Below are 21,096 nucleotides of genomic sequence, written 5' to 3' on the forward strand. Positions count from 1 at the left end.
CTCTAGGTGTTTCTGTCCATCTAACATATATACTCCATATTTATTTTGTAATTACAATGCTCATTATTGTGCCATCTTCCAAATATTGAGGGAACTAGGGATGTAACTATTCTTGGCACCCGAGTATGTTGGAATTTCCTCAAATTGTTTATGAACGAGATTTTCCAACAAAGACAGTTAGATATATCAATCATATGAATTCTATTTCATTCAAGTTGTTCATTGAATAGGTTGGAAAAATGTTGAAACTGGATCTAATTCCATAATCCCCTGAGCCAATTTTGTTCCTTTATTGAACATTTCATCTTCCTCAGAGTTGAAATTTCTATACACATGATAGAGTTCAATGTTATCAAATTGAAGTGTTTGCATAATAATCCTATGAAGAATTGAAGAAAGAGAGGAATTCAAAATTTCCCTGGCTTTTGAATTTTTCTAAATCACGAGCATTCAATCAAGAAAAACCAAAATATTAGAGGTTTTATTTGTATTTCCTATTCTAAACCTTGCCACAATGCTAAATATTTAGGCTTATTATTAGATGAAATGCCCAATCCCCAAGCAAATTTAATCTTCTTTTGTTCCTAAGGTCAATAGATGACCCCTCTCGCACTTGCCACCCCTAGTTTTCCTTTAGAGGCTCCATATAAGAATAGAAAATGTTTCCATTTTCGTGCTCACCAATATTAAAATTAAGAGGAATCCATTCTAATGAACCAGTTCTATTTGGAAACTGGATGAAGTTTAATTCTTTTTACTTGATTGGATGGAGGACCTAATTTGATCCACTCCTTTTCAGGTGGTTAGATTTCTCCTAACTCATACTGTTCATATCCTTGAGTTGTGATAGCTTCAAAAAATAGACACAATGCATTATGAGTCACCATTGTTGAAGAAACTTGCTCCCCTTTGAAAAATGATCTGTTTTGAGAAAGTGAAATTAACCAACTAGTATTTTGGCATACATTCCAAACATCTCATTGAAATTGATGTTGGTTTTCTAGGCCATAGAAACTTATTCCTCCATTTTTCAAACATACCACTCCAGGATTCCAGAATTTTGATGATGATAGTTACCTTTTCAAAACCATCTCACCAAACTTCCAAAGAAAAATGTAAGTACAAAAAACAAGTGAGGTCCATGTATATTCCCTCTTTCAAGATTTTTTGCAGTTAATCATTTTCCATGAGTCAACACCTAGCATAATGTATTTATGTTGGGGATTCCATCTCTTTTCCATATTTTCTTCCATATTCTATTAGGCAGAGCATGTGGAATCCTTTTCACAAACAACTCATATCCCACTTTGACTAATTATGTTTGATGTGAGCTAACAATCCATGAGTGTTGATCTCTAATAGTCTCCAATATGGACAATAAGCCTTTTTACAGGGAGGTCAATTTATTCTATTGAGGCAAAACGTTTAAAGGAAAATTAGGAAAAAACCAACCTTTCTAAGTGCCTTGGCAGTCCCCTTTTGAGATATATTTCAACCTCACCCATCCTGTGCTCTTCATCCACTTCGTCAAATATCCTATCTCATATCATTCTCCCAAAGTACCATCTGAGATTAAAAAATCTTTCCAAATGTTTATTCATGCTCCATTGCTAGCTTGCCAACTTAGATTATCTAATATTATGTGAGTTTATTCTTTTCATAGCCTACATACCTTTGAACCAGTCCCATTCCACTTTACTTTTTTAGCCCTAAGGAGCTTATTTTTATAAAAGTATTTATGGACAAGTATTTCTTCCACCATTCCTCAGAATCATAGAGAAATTGTCAAACAATTTTGGCTCCCATTTCCAGGTCCATAAGATGCAGATCTTTGATCGCTAGACCACCATATATTTTGAGAAGGCGAACAACATTATAATAGAAAGATGGAACTTATTCTCAATTTTTTTACCTTGATTCCACAAAAAAAATGTGAATTATAGTGCACTTATTTGATTAACTACACTTTTAGGGGCAAGAATTCCAAAAAAAAAAAAAATTGGAAATGAGGATATAATATATTTGATCATAACTATTTTTCCTATAGTATTAAGCCCTTACACACCCCAAGAATGGAGATTTTTCTTGAATTTTTGAATCACCTCATCCGAGTTGTCTAAATTTGAAGCACCCATTGGTATGAGAACTCTGAGATATTTGAAGTATTTCCACCTCATTTCCATAGAAAATTCAAGAGAGATAGATATTTCTCTCAAAGTTTCTTCAAATCATTTCCAACCATATAGTTGAATCTTTCTTTTGTTAATGATACCACTAGAGGGATCAAATAGGAGTCAATAACTCTTTTAAATCTATTGTCTATAATTTTGGGTGCTCCTCCCAGCAAGAGCATTTCATCCATGAATTTTGAATGGTTAGTTACCTTGGTATTCCTTGTGATGCTTAGGACGTTTAGACATGCATCCATTATTTCCCATTCTAAATTCTTGATCAGAGTTTCTGTTATGGAACCAACTCACAAAATAGAAGAAAAGACAAGTCAATGACTTGAGAAATAGCCTCTTCGAGGGGGAAACCTCTTGTACATCACATAAATGAAAAATTCTTGGATGATACAAATGATAATAGATCCTTGGTATATATAGGATTCTAAGGGGTCACAATATAATTATAGCCTACATAGCAATAATAATGTAAGGGCACAACAATAACAATAGTTGGCTTCTATGGGGCACAACAATAACAATATGGGGGATACATGGGCATAACAATGACAATATGGGACTAAACTAACAGTAACAATAAGGGGGATACACTAGTATTATAGTGACCTAGCATGTACCTTTCCTCAAAAAAAGTGTTGTCCTCAACGCTTGAGTAGTTCTAGATACTTATGTATAAATTTCTCATCCTCCCATGTGGAATCTTCAGCGATTAAGTTCTTCCACTTAATGAGATAATATTAAATTAATCGATTCCATAACTATCAGGTTCTTATTTCCATGACTGCTTCAGGCTCAAATATTATTTTTCTTTCTTTGTCAAGTTATCGCAACACTGTTTGAACTTAGATCTTGTCACTGATTACCTTCTTTAAATATGAAACATGGAAAAATGGGTATACTTGGGAAGATGTATGCCATAGTACCAATATTTTTTAACACCTTGAAGGGACCAAAGTACTTGGATGATAATTTATTATGCTTCTTAGCTTGCTTGAGGGAAATTTGTTTATATGCTTGTAGCCGTAAAAATACCTAGTTGCCTACATCGAAACATCTTTCACTGCAATGCTGATCTTCCTGTTGTTTCATTCGTTTCTGTGATAGAGTGAAGTTATCCTTAAAGAGTTCGAGAAATTGTTGTTGATGCTCAATGTGATCTTCCACTGCTTGAAACTTAGAGTTTTCTCTTAAATATGATGTGATGGATGGTGGATGATATCTAGAAAGTGCCATAAATGGGGTCAATTTTGTTGTAATATGGAAGGAAGTGTTATACCGCCATTCAAGAAGAGGTAACCACTTGCCCCATTGTGTTTGTTTATCAGATACAAAGCAACGAAGATATCCTTCCAAACATTTTTTCACTCTCTCAGTTTTCCTGTTATATTGAGGATGATAAGATGAGCTATGAGCTAATTGAGTACCAAGAAAAGAAAGTAATCTCGTCTAAAAATTTATAGTGAAAATGGGATCTCTATTACTTACAATAATCTTTGGGTTTCCATGTAGCTTTTGAATTGTTTCCATAAATGTAGTAGCAACTATATTGGCCTTAAAAGGATGAGATAATGCACAAAAGTGTACATACTTGGTAAGTTTATCAACTACCACCATGATGACACTCTTTCCTTCATACTTGGGTAAACCTGTGATAAAATCCATTGAGAGCTCCTCCCAACACTGACCTGGAATAGATAAAGGATGTAATAGACATGGGGTATTAATTGTCTCAAATTTATTTTGTTGGAAAACTGATCATTCTGCCACAAACTTCTGAATATAAGATTTAAGGACATCCCAAAAAAAATTCCTTCTTGACCCTATGGTAAGTTTTTAAAAATATTGAGTGCCCTACTAAGGGGGAGGTGTGTAATTCAAAAATAATATTTTTTTTGAGCTGGGAATTCTTACAAAGATATAATCGATCTTTGTACTATAATGAATCCTTTTTCCAACTATATGTATCAGATCTTGCTGCAATTTTTGAATAAATGTCCACACTTCTTCATCATTCTTCCATTCATCCCTTGCTTCGGTTGTCTAATCAGGTTGGATAATAGAAATGACACAAAACAATGTTTCCACATCCTCATCCTTTTTTGAGAGTGCAATAACATTTTTATTCCCTTTTTTGTAGATGATTTCAAAGTCATAACCTTACATCTTTGTGACCCATTTTTGCTTCTCTTCGGAAGCTAATATTTGTTTCAAAAAGTATTTAAGAATATCATGATCTATTTTTACCTTGAAGTTTCTTCCCATTAGGTAAGGTCACCATTACTTTAGTGCATCTAGTATTCCCAACATTTCCTTCTCATAAATAGGCTTGTGTAAATAATTCCTTTGATTGGATAGATTTCAAAAGAAATTGGTCTTCCTTCTTGAATTAAAACAACACCAATTCCATTTATCGAGGCATCACATTCCACATTAAAGGTTTTTGTGAAGCATGCCATAGCTAAGACCAATGCTTTGCACATTTCCTATTTAATATGTTCAAAGGCCTTAGTTTCTTCTCGAATACAAGAAAATGCATCTTTCTTGAGTAATGTTGTTAAAGGTTCCATTATTATCCCATAATTCTTAAAAAACTTGTGATAATATCCTGTCAACCTGAGAAATCCTTGAAGATGCTTTATGGTTGTGGTTATTTTCCATTCCTTAATGGATTTAATTTTGTTAGGGTCTACCTTCACACCCTCATGAGATACAATATGACCCAGATATTCCACCTATTGCACTCCAAAGAAACATTTGGAGGTTTTTGCATATACTTGTTTCTCCTCCAATAGTTTGAGCACCCTTTCAAGATGTTGAACATGATCCTTCCAAGTCTTGTTGTAGATTAGTATATCATCAAAAAATACTAACACAAATTTTCGAAGGAAGGGTTTGAAAATGGAATTCATTAAATCTTGAAATGTGAAAGGTGCATTGGTAAGGCCAAAAGGCATGACCAAAAATTCATAATGACCCTCATGATTTATAAATTCTATTTTCACCATGTCTTAAGTTTTCAATCTAATTTGATGATATACTGAACAGACATCCAACTTGGTGAAGTAAATTTCTCTATGTAATTCATCCAACAAGTCATCAATGACAATAATGGGAAATTTATCTTTAAAAGTGAGCTTTTTGAGCTCCCATTAAGCTAGACACATGCGCCATGATCCATCCTTATTATGCACCAATACTACTCTCTTGGGCATAGGGATATCTGTAAGAGCTGATGTTTGGAGGAACACTTCTTGGAATCAAATGAAATTCATGATCAAGATCACGAGGTGGGAGGCCTTTGGGAGTTTCGAATACCTTGGAATTATTGTCCAAGACTTTTTGGATGTATGGATAAATAGACGATTTCTATGTTTGAACCTCTAGTGAGCGTAATTGTGCAATTACTACCCATTGTTCTTTCTCTAGAAGTTTTTTCATCCCATTAGAGTTGACTACCTTTCCTGATTTCCGTACAATACCCCTTAATTCAACATCCTTTCCTTCCCAAAAACATTTCAACAAACGTTCTTGAAAATGAATAGCCATCATCCCCAAAGATTGTAACCATTGGACTCCTAGTACAACATCAACAACACCCATTGGAATGGAAAGCATTGGACTATTCAATACATATTTCTCTATGGTTAGATTTATATTATGGCACTTTCCTAAGAAATTTATAGTTCCTCCATTTGCAACCATCACTTGACACTCTAGTGCTCGATATAGGAATCAATTCAATTCCTTGGCTATCTTACAATAAATAAACTTATGGCTACTACGAGAATCAATCAACACTATTACCTTTTTCTTCTTGATTTGTCCTTCTATATTGAGAGTTCAAGGAGTGGTAATTCGTGCCAATGCATTACAAGATATGGTCAGATTAATTTCTTCTTTCTATGGGGTTGGTTCCTGGTGTATATCCTCTTCTTTTGACGTTTCTTGTTTTTTTTCTTCCTACTATTCACAATCTACGTAAAATAATTATTCTTAGCACACTTATGACCTTTAGTGTAATTTCTATCACAACTGTAACAGAGCCATTTTTCTCTTTTTTCCTCCAATTTTTGTGTGGTCAACCCTACAGATTATGGAATTCTAGGAGCAGCAACTTCCATCTTTATAGTTGTGAGTGGTAGACTTCCTTGTTGCCATAATTTTTCTTTCAACTTTTCTTGCCACCCTAAATGCCTTCTCCATTGAATCAGGTTCCCAAAGGCAAACCTCATGTTGGATGTTATCCTTTAAAGTCACTATGAAGACATCAATCCTATGCTCCTATGGAATATCATTTATCCTAATATTCAATTTTTGGAAGTCCTCAATGTGCTCCACCATTGAACCATTTTGTTTGAGATTTATCAATTGGATAAAGAAGGTGTTGCTCTTTGTATCCTCATAACGTGTTATCATTTCCTCTGTAAAAGTTGCCCAAGTGACAAGTGGTTTACGAGAAAAAATCCATCAATACCATACAAACTGATTGGGTTCTAAACATAAAGACGTAATGCGTACCCTTTGTGTGTGTTGCACATAATGGAGATCAAACTATTACTCCATATGTAGTATCCATGTTACCGGATCCTTGCCATCAAACTTCCTTATATCGATATTTGGAATATGGTGGATCTTAATTCCAAATTTATAGTCTTTGAAATCATGATTAACATTCCTTTTGTTCTCATCATGAGTTTCATCGAATACCTTTTCGCCATTAGGAAAATTTTCTTGCAACAACTTTCTCAAACCTTCCTTCAAACCATTCATCTTAGCTTCCATGTCTGCTTTTAATCCATCCTTCAAACCTTCCATGTCTGCTTTTAATACATCCTTCAAACCTTCCATGTTTGATTTTAAACCATTCTTCAAACCATCCATCTTGGCTTCCACTTCATTTTTGGTTACTTTTTGCGTGAGCAAAATTTGTTGCACTTGGTCTCGTAAATTTGATGTATCATGTTGCATTTCTTCGTCTTCTTCACGCGTCATACTAGAGCTTTCTGGTTTCTTACTAGGTGTTTTCATTTTCTTTCTTCGAGTCATTTTGGAATCAAACAATGAAATTTATGCTTCATTATGCCTCTTGAATCACTTCAAAATGATTTTTCAAACAAAACTTATGCAAATTTCAAAAAAATACACACCTTATTCTTATCTTGTAGCAGCTCAATATTGTTTCTGTTGTAGCTCTGTAATTCCAGATCTCTAAGGTCTTAAGTTTCATCTTGTGGTAGTCCTCTAAGTCTTCTTTCTATTTCCACAAGTAAAACTGAGATTGGATTCTTCAAGAAAGAGTTATGCTCAATCTCCCACGATGGCTTGATTATAGACTGGTTCAGGAGAGCGAACTTATATGGAATTCCATGTGTCACTGTTTCAACCTTTGACTCTGAAAATGATACACGATAAACTACAGTCTGTTCCTTTCAGTCACTTTTTATGAAATTCAAATTCGATGCTCAAAGAGAAAGTTATGACTATTTTCCCTAGGTAACCTGTTTGACAGTGAATTATAGAGCATCCAAAAACCCTAAATTTCTCGGATCATATCCCCGAAAATATAGAGAAACAAGATTTGATATTTGTATATAATGTTCACCATGATTTCAGTTCCATGTGTACTCAATTTCAGTTTCAGAAGCCTCGTAGAAAAAAAACTATAGCAAAAATTACAAGGTGACATGTTTTAAGAAGTGAAACCGTAGAATCCAAAGCTCTGTTACCAAATGTTATGAAACTAGCTCACAACATAGAAGAAAAGATAAATCAACGACTTGATAAATAGCCTCTTCGAGGGGGAAACCTCCTTTACATCATATAAATGAACAATTCTTGGATGACACAAATGATAAGATCGCCTTGGTATATATAGGAGTCTAAGGGGTCAAAATATAATTAGAGCCTACGTAACAATAATAATGTAAGGGCACAAAAATAACAATAGTGGGCTTCTATGAGGCACAACATTAACAATATGGGAGATACAAGGGCATAACACTAATAATAGAGGACTGCACTAAAAATAACAATAAGGGGGATACGCTAGTATTATAAGGAGCTAATAGTTGAAAAAACCAAAAAGTATAAAAGTGGTGAGAGAGGACACCCTTTTCTTAAACACATATCTTCCATGAAGTAGGGTGATGGTCTGTCATTTACTAAAGGAGCTATTCAAGGGGAACCTATACAAGATTTATTCCATTTAATGAAATATGATTTGAATCAATTTTTTTCCATATTTAAAAAGAGGATGTAGTATTGAACTTGATAAAAAGCATTGGTCATATCCAAATTAATTACAATACTTAGTTTTCCTCTTTCTTTACTGGAATCAAGAGCTTATTCCACTAGAATAACATTATCAAAAACATGTCATTACTGCATGAAGATGCCTGATTCTCTAAAATTATAATTAGTAATATTTTCTTTAAATGATTGGCTATAACTTTGTTTAGTATTTTTTATGTTTCATTGCACAGAGATATGGGATTGAACCTTGAAAAATTAAGAGGCTTAGATTCATTTGGGATCAAAGCGAAGAAGTATGAATTTATACCTACCCCTAATTTTTCTTTTTCTCTAGAAAATTTAACATATGCATCAGATATTTTTTTATTAGTGAGTAAAACTTTCTATAAAAGTTAATTGTAAATCCATATGGTCTCGAGGCTTTGTCAAGATCGAGAGACTAGATTGCCTCAATGAATTCTACTTCCATAATTGGCTAGAGTAGATGCTGATTTTCTTGCTCAAAAACTATTGCATGGAAACTTGATAAAAAATCCTTTACATCATCTAGATCTATTTCGAGATCTTCATTATAAAGGGATTGAAAATGAAAGAAGGCCTCCTTTTTTATATCAACAAAGGAAATAATTATAAGATTACCTTTTGGAGCAATATCACTTACTCGATTTTGTAATGTTGGGTGTGGAGCCTGATTATCTTCTGTATTCAAAGGTTTCAGCCAGATGTATACCCTAGGAAGACTATACGCGCCTCCACAAGGGGGGGGTGTAGGGGGGGCTTGTCCCCCCCGCGGGGGTTTGGGGGGCTAATGCCCCCCCCGGTTGGGGGGTCCGAGGGCCAGTGGTCCCCCGGCAAGGGTTCGGGGGCAGCAACCCTGAAGCTAAATACATATGTAAAATTGCCTTGTAAAAGTCTAGTAATTTCTAGTCAATCTGGGCCGTTCATTAGGCGGATGATTTAACGGTAGAAGTTATGTTTAATTTAGGGTTTTTTGCCCTAGAAGGCAACCCCTCACTATATATGAGGGAATTGTATTGCGTCTATGTATCTCTCTATATTTTGAGTGAGGAAGAGAGAGGAGATTGAGAGCTAAGAGGGTGTTACAACGGATCTGCTGTAGGTTGTATCTCTTTAAATTTTGCTGGATAATATAAAAGGAAGGACTGGCTGTTTCTCCATGGATGTAGCCCAAATTGGGTGAACCACGTATATCTGTGTCACTCTTGTTTTATGCGTTTTCTGTGTTTATATTTCTGTAATATTTTATGTGTTCCATTGCTCTGTAATATATAATTTTCTAACAAATAGTATCAGAGCCGAAGGTCTATTTGGTTGATAAACTCGTAGGAGAGAAGGGTTCCTGGTTCGAGTGGGAGTAATGGTGGAAGATGGTAGGTTTAGGGTCGAAAATTTCAATGGCCAAAACTACCAACTGTGGAAGATGCAGATAGAATATTACCTGTATCAGAGAGATCTGTACCTACCATTAAGCAGAAAGACAAAGAAGCCGACAAGTATGACAGACATAGAATGGGATATTCTTGATAGAAAGGCACTTGGAACAATACAGCTGTGCCTAGCGGCATCGGTAGCGTTTAATATTTCAAAGGAAACGACAACAGAGGGTTTAATATCGGCATTGGCCAAACTATATGAAAAACCCTCGACCTCAAATAAGGTATTTCTTATGAAGCATTTATTTAATATGAATATGTCAGAAGGTGGATCTGTTGTAGACCATTTAAATGATTTTAATACAGTTACAAGTAAATTAAGTTCTGTAGGGGAAAATTTTGATGATGAAGTTAGAGCTCTGTTATTTCTGTGCTCATTGCCAGAAAGTTGGAATGGTTTAGTTATGGCCATTAGTAACTCTGTCTCTGGATCTAGTACTTTAAAGTTTGATGATGTTGTCGGTGCAATCCTTAGCGAGGAAATGCAACAGAAAAGCTCCGGTGAGACATCAACCAATGCTTTGACTGCAGAGACTAGGGGAAGAAAAATGGAAAGAGGAAAGAGCCCAGGATATCGTATTAAGTCAAGAAAAGGTAGATCCAAATCGAGATCAGGGATAGTGTGCTGGAAATGTAGGAAGAAAGGACACCTGAAGAAAGATTGCAAGTCTCGGAAGGGAAAATAAGGAGACGCGCAGCAAGAAACTAATCATGAAGTGAATGTATTAGGTGATGTGTTGCAAGATGCTTTGATTCTTTCATTAGAAAATATTATTGATGCCTGGGTGGTAGATTCAAGGGCCTCATTCCATGCCACACCTAATAAGAAACATTTTCATGATTATGTTCAAGGAGATTTTGGACAGGTTCAATTGGGTGATGATAAACCCTATAAAATCATTGGAATGGGTTAAGTTTTCATAAAACAACAAAATGGAAATCAGTGGCTATTGAAGGAGGTAAGGCATGTTCCAGATCTTAAGAAAAATCTGATTTCAACAGGGTAGTTGGGAGGTGAAGGTTGCGTAAGTACTTTCACAGATAAAACTTGGAAGGTCACTAAAGGTTCCTTGGTAATAGAGAAAGGAGGAAAGGTTGGTACATTGTATTTATGCAATGGTATTTCTAATTTTGTTAATGCTTTAACCTCTATAGGAGAAGATACAACATTATGGCATCATAGGCTCGGGCACATGAGTGAGAAGGGGATGCAGATTCTTCACTCAAGAAATTTTTTGCTAGGTTCGAAGCATGTTGATTTAAAATTATGTGAGAATTGTGTTTATGGAAAACAGAAGAGAGTCAGATTCCTTAGAGTTGGGAAAGAAAAGAAGAGCAAAAAATTAGAGTTTGTGCATACAGATGTATGGGGACCTGCTCAGGTATCATCTCTTGGTGGCTTTCGCTATTATGTTACTTTTATTGATGATGCAACCAGAAAAACTTGGATTTATTGTATTCGAAATAAATCTAATGTATTTGATACTTTCAAGAAATGGAAATCTTTGGTTGAAAATGAGACAACAAAAACGTTGAAGTGTCTCAGATCAGACAATGAAGGTGAATATTGCAGCAAATAATTTGATAGGTGCTGTTCAGAGAATGGAATTCATAGAGAGAAGACAATTCTAGGAACACCACAAGAAAATGGTGTGTCAGAAAGGAGGAACAAGACAATCATGGAGCGTGCAAGGTGCATGAGATTGCATGCAGGATTGCCTTTACAATTTTGGGTAGATGTTGTAGATACTACGGTTTATCTAATAAACAGAGGGCCTTCAAGTTCCTTGGATGGTGGTATTCCACAGGAGGCATGGGCAGGTAAAAAGGTAAACTACTCTTTTTTAAAGACTTTTGGTTGTGAAGCCTTTGTCCACATTAATAAAGAAAATAGAACAAAGATTGAGGAAAAATGAAAGAAATGTACCTTTATTGGATATGGTGTTAATGATTTTGGTTATCTCTTTTATGATTATGAAAAACAAAAAATAATTAGGAGCAGAGATGTCATATTCAATGAAAAGGTTTTGTATAAGGATCAATTGCAGGAAAATAAACAGGAAAAAGAAAATAGAGAATACACAGTACTTGACAATATCATAGGAAAAGTAATGGTGCCTGAAAATCATAATGATCAATAGCCAGAACAAAAACCACAATAGAAACAAGCACTTCAAACACCTGAAAGTGGTGTTAGAAGATCTACCAAGATGAGTAGACCCCCTGGACGATACTCTCCTTCATTATATTATGTATTGTTGACTGATTATGGTGAACCAGAATGTTATGAAGAAGCAGTGCAGGTAGAAACCAAGAAGAACGGGGAGCAAGCCATGAGAGAAGAGATGGACTCCTTAGCACATAACCAGACTTGGCACTTAGTCAGGTTGCCTGCAGGTAAAACAACATTGTAGAATAAATGGGTTTACAAGTTAAAGGAAGAAGATGGAGGTAGAAAAAGGTACAAAGCTAGACTTATGGTGAAGAGATATATATGCAGCAACCACAAGGATATGAGGTAAAAGGGAAGGAGAAACTAGTGTGCAGGTTGAAGAAGAGCTTGTATGGCTTAAAACAGGCTCCAAGGCAGTGGTATCTAAAATTTGATAGGTTTATGTCTGAACAAGGTTATACTAGGTGTCACTTTGATCATTGTGTTTATCTCAAAAGGCAAAATGATGGCAGCTATATTATATTGTTATTGTATGTAGATGACATGCTTGTTGCAGGTTCTAACATGCAGGAAATAAATGTGCTCAAAAGGAAATTGACAAACTCATTTGCAATGAAGGATTTGGGTGCCGCAAAACAAATTCTTGGTATGAGAATAACTAGAGACAAGAAGAATCACAAATTAACATTGTCTCAAAGTGAGTACATAGAAAAGGTGTTGAAAAGGTTTAATATGCAGAATGCAAAACCAATTGGTATACCTTTGGCTAGCCATTTCAAATTAAGTAAGGAGGCATGTCCCAAGACTTAGGAAGAAATGACTCATATGTCTAAAGTTCCATATGCATCAGCAGTTGGAAGCTTAATGTATGCAATGGTCTGCACAAGGCCTGATATTGCACATGCAGTGGGAGTTGTAAGCAAGTACATGAACAATCTAGGAAAATAACATTGGATGGCGATGAAGTGGATTCTCAGGTATTTGAGAGGTACCACAAATCAAGCATTATGCTTTGGTGGTTCAAACATTGCTCTACAGGGATATGTTGATGCAGATATGGCAGATGACAGAGATAACAGGAGGAGCACTACAGGATATGTATTTACTGTAGGTGGAACAACTGTCAGTTGGGTTTCAAAAATCCAAAGTTTTGTTGCACTTTCAACAACAGAAGCAGAGTATGTTGTTGCTATAGAGGCTAGTAAAGAAATGATTTGGTTACAAAGGATTCTGGATGAATTAGGTAAGAAGCAAGAGTTGGGGAGGTTATATAGTGATAGCCAGAGTACCATACATCTTGCAAAGAACTCTGCATTTCATTCCAAGACTAAACATATACATCTGAAGTACCATTTCATATGGTAAGCATTGGATGATGGACAGTTGAAGCTAGAAAAGATACAGACTAGCCAGAGTCCTGCAGATATGCTAACAAAAGTTGTAACCAGGGAGAAACTGAGAATCTGCTCAGTTTCAATTGGTCTTCAAGTATGATGAAGAAGATGAGAAACAACAAGGTCCAAAGTGGAGTCATTGTCTATCAAATGAAGTAGCGGTGGAGTTGCTATAATCAGTCTCCAAGTGGGAGATTGTTGGGTGTGGAGCCTGATTATCTTTTGTATTCAAAGGTTTCAGCCGGATGTATACCCCAGGAAGACTGTACAACCCTCCATGCCCGGGGGGGGTGTGGTGGGAACTTGTCCCCCCTGCGGGGGTCCTGGGGCGCTAATCCCCCCTGGCTGGGGGGTTCGGGGGCTAGCGGTCCCCTGGCGGGTGTTCAGGGGCAGCACCCCCGAAGCTAAAAGCAGATGTAAAATTGCCTTTTAAAAGTCTAGTAATTTCTAGTCAATCTGGGCCGTTCATTTGGCGGATGATCTGATGGTAGAAGTTATGTTTAATTTAGGGTTTTTTCCCTAGAAGGCAACCCCTCACTATATATGAGGGAATTGTATTGCATCTATGTATCTTTCTGTATTCTGAGTGAGGAAGAGAGAGGATATTGAGAGAGAAGAGGGTGTTACAGCGGATCTGTTGTAGGTTGTATCTCTTTAAAGTTTGTTGGATAATATAAAAGGAAGGACTGGTTGTTTCTCCATGGACATAGCCGAAATTGGGTGAACCACGTATATCTGTGTCTCTCTTGTTTTATGTGTTTTCTGTGTTTATATTTCTGCAATATTTTATGTGCTTAATTTTCTAACATGTAATTCTCTAGCCTTGGCCTACTTGTGAAAAAAATGTATTATGATCACTAGCTTTTAGCTAGGTGCTACCAGATTTCAGTCTCCAATACTCCTCCTACCTGTTCAGAGAATGAATTTTTTGGGTTAACTCCTTTTCTTTTTGAATGTGCCATTCGGCCACCTGGTATATTTCTATTGCATTTTGATTTTTCTCCAGTTGATGGATTACCTCTTTCATTTCTTGGCTTGGGGGTATATATTTCTCCTTTGCCTAGAGACACAAAGCCTTCTTAACCACTTTTAATTTTTTTTCGCAAACATAATAAGGAAATCCTTTAAATGAAGTCACCCAGGCTTGCTTAATTAGATTAGTCATTCCTTCCATTAGTCATAATGGATTACATATGAAAGGTATTGGTCATAAATTCTCCATGGGTTCTATCTCCAACGAAATTGGTTAGTGATATGAGTTACATTGAGCTAATATTCAGGAAGTACACTATTTTCCTTTAGTCATACAACTAATATGTAATAGGGATCTATCCAAGCATGCTGCTATGTGGCTCAATCCGATCCACCTACTATTCCAAGTATATTTTCCTTTCTAAGGATCAATGTCAAGAAGATCTCATTCACTAACTAAGTCTTACATATTTTCACAAAAATGATCCTCACAATATTAACTGCATGCTCTTCCTAAGAACAAATTATTGTTTTGAAGTATCTTCCTACAATGCTATATAAATGCCATTGTACATATTTTAGAGCCATCAATGAATTCCATAAGTCACTTTATTCTCTATAATTGACTGGGGAATATACATTTATAATGGGGATTCTTTCCTTCAAAACATTCCTTTGAGCAATATTGTAATCCAATGTTACAATTTCATGAATTCATGTAAAGGGAATAGAGAATGGAGACATAAAGTACCTAAAACTCTTGATGTGTCATAGGAGTCTTGAGCCACCCCAATGCAATCTCACCAAAATTTCTTTGCATATTCCAAAGAGTCTTTTTCTTCTAACTTTGTTTCCTATAGTCGTAACATCTACAACTTTTATTGATTATCTAGATCTTTGAATGATAGGGAGTTTGCAGGGTTTCCCAGTCCCCTTATATTCTAAAAAATAACGTTCACTTATTTTAGGAGGATTGGATTTTTTTTTTACCTCCGTCTATTTTCTTTGGCTCCTAATTCAAGATTATTACTAGTTTTAGGAATTCAGTAATTTGGAGTTGGATTCCCATATTTTTATTTTATTATGATTTTGTTTCTCTTTTTTCATTCTTAAATGGACTTTGTTTTCCTTTTTTGGTTCTTTGAGTTTCTTAACTACTAAATTTATTTCCCCATCTCATATTTTTTTTCTTTTCTTGTTACTACTTTCCCAAGTTCTATCCCCTTATCCTTTACTATTGATGGGGTTTCATCATTTCGTTAGAGTTCTTGAGGGTTGACTATTGTTTCTAAGACAAAAAGATTTTGATTATCCTCCAGAGTTATTTGTTCATTTCTCCTCTAATGCCTTTCTTCTTAATTCTCTGGCTCTCATATTTCCCCATCCTCCTCATCCATCTCTTCATGCTTCTCCTTAGGAACTTCTTCCCCTACAATGTTTTTTGTTGTTTCACATAGGTTTGCTTCCTGAGATTGAAGAATCTCAAAGGGGCTCGTTGATGAGGAGGTTGCATTTCATTTGGGAAGTGATTCATTTTATTTTCCACTACTCTCATGGAATTTCATTTTTACCTTCCCTGCTTCGAAATTTCATTTTTTGCAATCCCCAGTGAAGTGTCCATATTCTTAGTAGACGCTACACTTGAAAGACAAATTTTCATAATCCAGAACCTAGCAATGACACTGTTCACCCTGAGTTATATTAATTTCAAATGGCAACCCTTTCTCCATATCAAGTTCAACAAATACCTTAGCACATGCAAAATGGTGACCCCTGGGCTCTTCTCTATCAAGATATCTACTTAGTCCATTTCCAATTTCTCTCAGATAGTCTTCACTCTAGCTAGATAAGGGTAGTCTTGGAAATTTAACCCATAATAGAACTGTCACAGATATGTCATCGTCTAAGTTGAAATCTAATGATTAGGAGTTCAAATATATTCCATGGGCTCCAAAAAAATATGATCCATTACAACTAATAACATATATTTCTTCTTGAAGCTAAAACAAGAAAGAAAAGAACCCATTACGACATGCATAACGACCTATGTTGCCTTCCATCATGGATTCCTAAGTTTTCTTGATCCACAAGTTAGTTGATCTAGGTGAAGGCCACATCCTAGTGAACTTACCAATGGGAACGTGATCTAGAAATGTCAGAGAGGTGTGGCATAATTTAGCAGGCAACACAATAGTAGGTATGACCTCCTACCTTTTAACGAAACGAGAATGGGGCTTTGTCCTTGGTTTTTACTTGATAGAGGAGACTAAAGGTTGAAATGTTGTTGTGTCGTCTAGAGGAGGGGGGAGCCCCCTCCCAACCTTTGGCCATGAGGGCTCAATGTAAAGTTTACCAATGGTTACAATGTGTCTAGGGTTGCAAAGCATAACAAGGTAATATTAGTTATAAATATTTTTTTAACTTTTACATATATAAAATTCGAATGACATAAAGAATATTAGTATGACTTTGCTAAAAATTAACTTGTACAAATTTAAAATACAAATTTTACCAACTCAAAATGTTATAAAATTTAGTTTTTTTTAAGATAATCTCTAATAAAATAATTTTATATAATTTTTTATTTAATTACAATTTTTAATTATTATAATATATTTTGAATATATAAATAAGTTATATATATATATATATATAATTATAATTATAATTATAATGGATAATAAAAATTTACGAATTTTATTAAAAAAAATAAATAAATTATATATATGATTTAAGTAAGTTTAATAATTAAGAATATATATTTCTTCATAAAAATTATAAATTCAAACTCATTAATGCATGTATACTTTCTTAAATCTTAAAAATCAAATTGTGAGTGGCAACAGAATATATATGCTTGTTCATAAGAGATTATAATTTCAAAGTCTCTCTTATAATTTCAAAGTCTTGTTGACTTTTCAAAATGTTAGAAGTAAAATGGTTAGGGGCAGAAAAGGATTCCTTATCCAATAAAGAGATAGTGACCTTAAAGGTGAATGTTTATTATTACAAACTTTGACTTTAAAAGCATTTTATTATATTAAAACTTTTATGTTAATATTTTTCTTAAAAATATTTGTATTATTAACATTTGTATTTTTTATTTTGTGTTATACAGACTTGCCTGAGTGTCCCAACCGTAAGCTTTCCTAAACATTCCTTCTGTATTTTCTTGAACTGATTATCAAACTGAAAGTTTGACCTCAATTTCATAGCTCCTTTTTTTTAATCACTGCTCACCTAAAATTGAATGTAGGCACTTGTGGTACATTCTAGCTCAAATGTACATTTGAGAGATTTGACGTTCCAGGACAGTCCAAAAATTCATGTTGAAATAGCTCAGTCAACATATGTTCAAGTTGAAAACTTGCAAATTGTTGCTCCTGGTGACAGTCCGAATACAGATGGAATTCACGTCCAAACTTCCCAACATGTAGTGATTCAGAATTGCACAATTGCAACAGGTTGGTTTTGGTTACCATAACTAATAATATTCTTTACTTTCCTCTTTTGTGCTATAATTGACTGTTATGCAGAAAACAAGATTGTAATAATCAAAATCATATCAAACTCTACAGGAGATGATTGTGTTTCAATAGTTAATGGAAGCTCAGATATTCAAATCAACAAACTAGCTTGTGGGCCTGGACACGGAATAAGGTAACGACGTGGCGCCTAGTTTAATATCGAAAATTATATCTTACACACGAAGTAACTGTTAATGATGTTTTTGTATGAGCAGTATTGGAAGCCTTGGCAGCGGTGATTCACAAGATACAGTTTCAGACGTGTTTGTTAATGAAGCTTCTCTCAATGGCACACAAAATGGAGTACGCATAAAAACTTGGCAGGTAATTCCAATATTAAATCTTAATGTATCATCACAATGCTTCTAGTTTATTCAATCGCAGCTGATAAATTATGCTCCCCTGGTTCTATTTTTGCTCATACAGGGGGGTTCTGGGTATGCCCAAGGAATAATTTTCCAACATGTGAGGATGACTAACGTCGCGAATCCCATTATTATCAATCAATCTTACTGTGCCGCTCCATCGCGATGTCACAATCAGCCGTTAAAACCATGCCACAATGATGTAAGTAGAGTTCGCTCCCTATTTCCTTGAAACAAGGGAAAATTCGGTACCAAGTTTGTTTCATAGCATTGAGTCTCCTCGTTTGTTGTTGTGGTGAATGTAGACTTCCGCCGTTCGAGTTCGCAACGTGACATACACAGACATCACTGGCACTTCGGCAACGAAAGAGGCAATAAAACTTGCGTGTAGCGGGAGCGATCCATGTAAAAAAATAGTGATGGAGGATATCAGCCTTCACTTGGATAACGGAGACCCGGCGACTTCTTTGTCGGATAATGTGCAAGGTTCTAGCGATGGCCAAGTCATTCCTCCCGTTAAATTCACGTCACCGGGATTGGAACCAACAAATTGATTTGTTACTGCGAGTCATCGGTCCTTTCATTGGCTTTGCAATTATCTATGTCGGCCCCATGGTGGTGGGCACATCCAGTTTTTAGCGTGACAACATATTTAAAACTAGGTTGAAAATTATATGTGAATATCAATGTACTAAGTTAGAAAAGAAGTCATGACAAACACTAATATTGATCATAACTAAAGATATCATATTTATGTTTTATGGACAATAACTTAATGATATCATATTTATGTTATTCTACTATCTCATCACAATTTGATGTTAATTTTCGCATTAATTTTTTTATTTAATAAATTTATGATATGAGGATTGTTATTATAATTTTTCATTTTGATTTATAATTAAAAATGATTTAAAAATTATGTTAATCTTAAAATTATTTTTCTATCATTAAAACAAATTATAATTTAATAATTATTATGAATACTATAATTTTAATCAATATTATTTAAAATTTATTTATTTAAATAATTAAATTTAAAAAATTAATAATCGTCATTTTTATAATAATTAATCATATTATATATAATATTTTAATATTAATATTAATTATTAAACAAACATGAAAGGAAAAATGTGTCAATTGGGTTAAGCCATACAGTCTCTACCTGTATATGTCTACCTTGTTCTTGTTAGTTGATTGGATTCTATATTTTTGTTTGAGTGAAGATATTTATTGTTTAACGATTGTTATTAATAATTTTATATTTTGTTTTAATTATTTTAATTTATGGATTTGAGACTTCTGCGATTTGTGTTCTGTGTGGTTGTATCTTCCGGATTCATCGCATCTGTTGTTTTAGTGCATCGACGTTTCGAACCAGCCTCTGTGGTTCATCATCAGGATGAGAATTATTGAAGAAGTCAGAGATAGGTGATGGTGAATAAATAGGTAAAGGTAAGGGAGAGAGTAGAGCCGACAGAATCCAGGTAAGAGGAGAGGTTCATTTGTATATAATTGTTTTATGTATATTTGTTATGTTTTAATCTAATTGTGATAAGATTAGTTTATTTCTTTTTATATTGATTGATTTAATGTATTAAGATATGTATATATTGCTTTATATATATTTTGATTTAATATATATTATGATATGTGTTAATATGTATTGATTTAATATGTATTATGTTTATTTCTTTTTATACCTATATATGTCTTATTGTTTGATATTAATTTATTTATTGTTTAATGATTGTTATTAATAATTTTATATTTTGTTTTAATTATTTTAATTTATAAATTCTTTTTTTCTCCATTTAGGTTTTTTTGGTTTAACTTCCTTCTTATTTGTTACCAAATCTTTACTTTTGGAAATTTCATTATTATTAATCTACCTTCCGTCCAAAGCAAACTCTTTATTTTCTTAATCTTCCAATCATTTTGTTGCAAAATTTCCTAATGATGACACAAATTCCTTCCAAATTCTTGAGTCTACTAAGTTTCCTAAATATGAACTTTTGGAATATGAATGTAAAACCCTTCATTTTCATAATGATAAATTTCATGCTACTATATTCAAATACAATAAACGTGGCCCATCTATAATCCTAAAAACTTTGGATTGTAAAAATAAATTACTTTGGATTGTAAAAGTAAATTACTTGAATTCTTGTCTTGTTCCTCATACAAACATCTTTTATGAAGGTGTTGTAGTCAAATTACTAACCGTGTATTGAAGGTTATTGATGTCCTCCTTTACCATAATGTGAAAGCTATTTTTTCCTTGCAATCCTAAAACCTACAAGTTTATGAGTAACCTAAAATTAATGTGAATAAACATAATAATTTTGTTTTTTCTAAGAAATGGGATTGGTAACCTTGACATATATATATATTGTAAAAGGAATATACATAGTGCCAAACAAATAAAAATAAATTAGTTATGCAAGTTTTTTACATGCTTTATAAGTATAATAATGAAATGGATTTTTCGCTATGTTTTCTTAGGATATAAGCATCACATTGTTTTAGTTTACTAGGAATAATTAGAAAACCAAAAACACCATTTTTTAGTAAATAAAGATTTTCATAATTAAGATATCCAAATATTTCATGTCATGGAAGACTAGATGAGAATATACCTTCATTGTGCTAAGAAAGGTATGCATATTTATGTGTATGGAAAGTTGTTCCTTCCAACTTCAATAGTCTTTCCTCCAATACCTTAGTCATCAAAACCATGTTATCAGATACTTTCCTTATTTATACTTTT

The 21,096-nt window shown here is 34.2% G+C and overlaps 1 protein-coding gene across 1 annotated transcript in view; it reads left to right on the forward strand.

Moving 5' to 3' along the window:
- LOC149249732 (putative polygalacturonase At1g80170) overlaps positions 1 to 19,126 on the forward strand; it is a 119,491-nt gene extending 100,365 nt beyond the window's left edge. The window contains exons 4-9 of the mRNA XM_089458774.1: positions 17,550 to 17,570; positions 17,688 to 17,895; positions 18,010 to 18,091; positions 18,174 to 18,282; positions 18,385 to 18,525; positions 18,629 to 19,126. Of these exons, the coding sequence (XP_089314900.1) occupies positions 17,550 to 17,570; positions 17,688 to 17,895; positions 18,010 to 18,091; positions 18,174 to 18,282; positions 18,385 to 18,525; positions 18,629 to 18,877 (810 nt within the window). The 3' untranslated portion in view covers positions 18,878 to 19,126. The remainder of the gene's footprint in view (positions 1 to 17,549; positions 17,571 to 17,687; positions 17,896 to 18,009; positions 18,092 to 18,173; positions 18,283 to 18,384; positions 18,526 to 18,628) is intronic.
- The last annotated feature ends 1,970 nt before the right edge of the window (positions 19,127 to 21,096 follow it).

The sequence above is a fragment of the Pinus tabuliformis genome, chromosome 7, assembly GCF_031772625.1.
Source record: "Pinus tabuliformis cultivar Carrire ecotype Pingquan chromosome 7, CPIR1, whole genome shotgun sequence".
Lineage (NCBI taxonomy): Eukaryota > Viridiplantae > Streptophyta > Pinopsida > Pinales > Pinaceae > Pinus > Pinus tabuliformis.